The sequence below is a fragment of the Sinocyclocheilus anshuiensis genome, unplaced genomic scaffold, assembly GCF_001515605.1.
Source record: "Sinocyclocheilus anshuiensis isolate Anshui unplaced genomic scaffold, SAMN03320099.WGS_v1.1 scaffold292, whole genome shotgun sequence".
Classification (NCBI taxonomy): domain Eukaryota; kingdom Metazoa; phylum Chordata; class Actinopteri; order Cypriniformes; family Cyprinidae; genus Sinocyclocheilus; species Sinocyclocheilus anshuiensis.
This window is the reverse complement of record NW_015555757.1, coordinates 1,739,864-1,743,703: the sequence shown is the minus strand read 5'-3', so window position 1 is coordinate 1,743,703 and position 3,840 is coordinate 1,739,864. Positions and strand designations below refer to the sequence as shown.

Below are 3,840 nucleotides of genomic sequence, written 5' to 3'. Positions count from 1 at the left end.
TAGTTCTTAAAAGCTGAAGAATTCCAAAGGAACTCCGTTATTTTGACAGCAAAATACAACAAAGAATATCGTTTACGTGTAGCGTGCATAGATAGCGCGTCAATTCTCTCTCTCCCTCTCGCGCTGCGTGTGTGTGAAACAAAGTGATGGCGACTCAAAAGAGGGATAATAATAAATGAGTGCCAGTCGTTTGCGCATTAGCTCCGCCCACTACTGGAGAAACCGGCATATCTTATGCTTATTCTTAAAAGCTGAATAATTCTAAATGAACTGTTATTTTTACAGAAAAATACAACAAAGAATATCATTTACATGTAGCGCGTCAGCTCCATACAATGTGACTCTCTCGCTCTCTCTCTCTCTCTCTCTCTTTCTTTGCGTGTGTGTGAGAAACAGTGCTCCCAGCACACAACAGCAAGTCGTGCGCCTTCACACTAGAGTTTACGGTACGTCAAATACAGGTACACTGCGCATCCATCGAGATTAATTGAAAAATAGCACAGATCGCTTGACGGAGAGCGAAACTCTGAAACGCTCAGTCAGAGTGTTCGGCGAGTGTAAATATATCTAGGCTAAACTTATACTCAGCCTCCAACTCACACACTGGCGAGTAAAATCTAAGAATTTATTAGCCATTGGCTAATATTATACATCATTTAGTCGCCCAGAGTGAAGATTTAGTCGCATATGCGAGTGATTTACTCGCAATGTAGAGGGTTGGACTTTACCGGAGAAGTGTCACCTTTCTCGGCGTCTGTTCTGTGCAGTGAGCGGCAGAGTTAAGCAGCGCATTTAGTTGGCCACACCGCAGCCGACTCGTCAATAAATGAGTACAAAACAGCGTTTCCATGCAACATCAAAATACCGTGATATACATTTTTGGTCATACCGCCCAGCACTACTTGAAATGCAGTCCAGGAAATAAAACCGCTCCGGTGTACGACTATTCAGTTAATTCTGCCAGCTTGTGTCCAGGTCACATCTCTGACCTTTTGATACTCTGCTTTGGTGGCATTATTGCTATATCATTTACAATCATCTTTTTTTCTGGTTCCAGACCTTCAATTGTTTACCTTTATTAATAAATATTAAGCAAATTCAGATAGATATTTACTTAATTCTGAGAGGTAGAATTGCATTTTGAAGTTACTTGATTTTATTTTTGACATTTTACCTTGTGAAATGACATTGCTGTTTAATTTGTAGAGTGTACTTGCAACAAACTCTGAATGATACAGTTGGCCGAAAAATAGTGGTGGATTTCCTTGGATTCAATTGGAACTGGATTAACAAACAGCAAGCTAAACGAAACTGGGGACCGCTGACCTCAAATTTGCTGCTCATAGGCATGGAAGGTACAGTTTCAGTGCAACTTATTCTCTATCTAATTTATTGGCATTATTAGTTAAAATATAATGATTGGCTTTTCCCTCTTGAAAATTGTCAAACATATTCTTTTGGACTGTCCCGGTTTTAATGCAAGTAGAAATCTCTGTTATGAAGTTAGTTCACTTAAGGACTTTTTCAGTAACATTTTGCCTGAAAAGGTTTTAGAATTTTTCATATGTTAAAGGGGTCATATGATGTTGCTAAAAAGAACATTATGTTGTGTATTTGGTGTAATGCAATGAGTTTATTCTGTTTAAGGTTAAAAAAACACATTATTTTCCACATAATGTACATTATTGTTGCTCCTTTATGCCTCGCCTTTCTGAAACGCGTCGATTTTTACAAAGCTCATCGGTCTGAAAAGTGAGGTGTACGCTAATTGGCCAGCTATCCAGTGCGTTGTGATTGGCTGAATACCTCAAGCGTGTGATGGAAATGTTACGCTCCTTAACATACTGTGATGTTGGGGTCGACCGATTATCGGCCTGGCACCCTCTGAGAGTCACTTCATGAGCATTTGACAGTTTCATTTGAGTAAAACTATCGCAGTATTTCCCACAGACTTGCTATTGATTTGTGGCGGTATATATATGCAAACTCATTCTCTGGCAGGGAAGGCAGTTTTTGTCAGGGCCCTTGTTATTCTTAATTTTGACATTAATTTTCATTTTTACACCAGATATATATATCGGTTCCAAATATCGTTTATCAGTCTACTTGATCTGTAATAATCGGTATCGGCATCGGCCCTGAAAAACACATATCGGTCAACCCCTACAGTGTGATGCCATCTCCCGGCACGACGAGACAAAACCAATAAAACCCAATACAAACGGAAGCATTTGTTGCATCCAGTGGGGACATAATTACTAGGGGTGGGAATCACGATACATGGCTCACGATACGATAATATAGCTATATAGCGATTCTGCGATAATTGATATATTGCTAGACAATTCTATAATGATACATCACGATATCTGTCTAACTATGAAAACAAAATGCCTGTGAAAAGGTTAAGTGCAAGTTTTCTCTCTTTATTCAAGTCCAAACTGATAGAAAACAGTTCTGTAAATCAAATTTAACATGTTAATTAAATTAATCATTTTATTCTTGGACTTATTAAAAGCTTACAAATATCTTTGTGTGTAAACCAACACATTTAGCTGCTTATCAACTTTATATATAGCCTATATATAAACCTGGTACATTTCAAAATTTACCTGGAGTGCTTTCTCAGCCTTTTCTCTCCTCTCATCATAAAAACGGATCCCCGCGCACATGACATGCAGGGGGGGAAAAAGCCATTCACATCGCGTCTTTTGCACGCTCAGGTTCGTTATTTCAAATGTAGACGCGTATGGCGTTATTTTACTGACAAATGTCGAGAACGCATTATTGTAGTGCGAAAGCACATTAATACAATACGCGAGCGCGAATCTCTCCACTCGCGCGCGGATTTCCTTTGCTCTCGCACACCTGGAGTGTTTTCTCAACCTTTCCTCTCCTCTCATCATAAAAACGGAGCCCTGCGCACATGACATGCAGGGGGAAAAAAAGCCATTCACATCGCGTCTTTTGCGCGCTCAGGTTCGTTATTTCAAATGTAGATGCGCGGCAAGCACACACTGCACACTTCTGTGCCGCATTACGGCTCTGACGAGGTTTTGTTTCGTCGTCCATGCCATAGGTGCAGATGTTTCTGCCGGTCGGTTCCCTAACGCGCACTTGTGATATCTGAGAGAGAGGGAGAGCATCCAGTTTTGTTGACTTAAAACTGGACGCGCCGGCGCCGCTCTCTCTCACTCATATAAGTGAGGGAAATTCACCTGCGATCCGAGCAGAGAGGTTCGGCAACTCACGGACTCAATATGCGCTCTGCAATAATAACGTGATCGATACCTACAGTCCACGCTGATAGCTGTTCCGGGGCAGTTTTTTATCTCCATCTCCTTTTATCTCCATAAACGTATATAGAGCAGTAGAGCTAATACAGTGGCTGGAAATCTGTTTATCCTTCGGTTCCTCGTGCTTCCCCATCTTCATAGAGAACGCAGTTCATGGTTGCTCAGAGCACTTTGGAAAGAAGGTGGAAATGGCGCAGCTGCGATTTCCACGCATTTTTTAGATGCTGGGAGCAGGGGAATCTATATAGAGCGCCTTATTGTAGTAATATATTGTAGTATTGTATTGTAGTAAAATATCGATATTTGGCGCCAGATATCGATTCTCGTATCGCATGGAGAAGGACAACGATATATCGCCATATCGATATATTGTCCCACCCCTACAGTCAAGTTCTTCCACACTGACTGAATCAATAATTTCTTTTTGAACCTTGCCTTATACACAGAGGCATTGTCATGTTAGAATAGAAAAGGGTCCTATCCAAACTGTTGCTATAAAATTAGAAGCACACAATTCCCTAGAATATCATTATATGCTTTTACA

The 3,840-nt window shown here is 40.7% G+C and overlaps 1 protein-coding gene across 2 annotated transcripts in view; it reads left to right on the top strand.

Annotated features, from left to right (window-relative positions):
• LOC107673917 (hypoxia-inducible factor 1-alpha inhibitor-like) overlaps positions 1-3,840 on the top strand; it is a 16,108-nt gene that overhangs the window by 3,131 nt on the left and 9,137 nt on the right. For both annotated transcript variants that reach the window (XM_016467744.1, XM_016467743.1), the window contains exon 3: positions 1,207-1,355. In XM_016467744.1, coding sequence (XP_016323230.1) covers positions 1,207-1,355 — 149 coding nt within the window. The remainder of the gene's footprint in view (positions 1-1,206; positions 1,356-3,840) is intronic.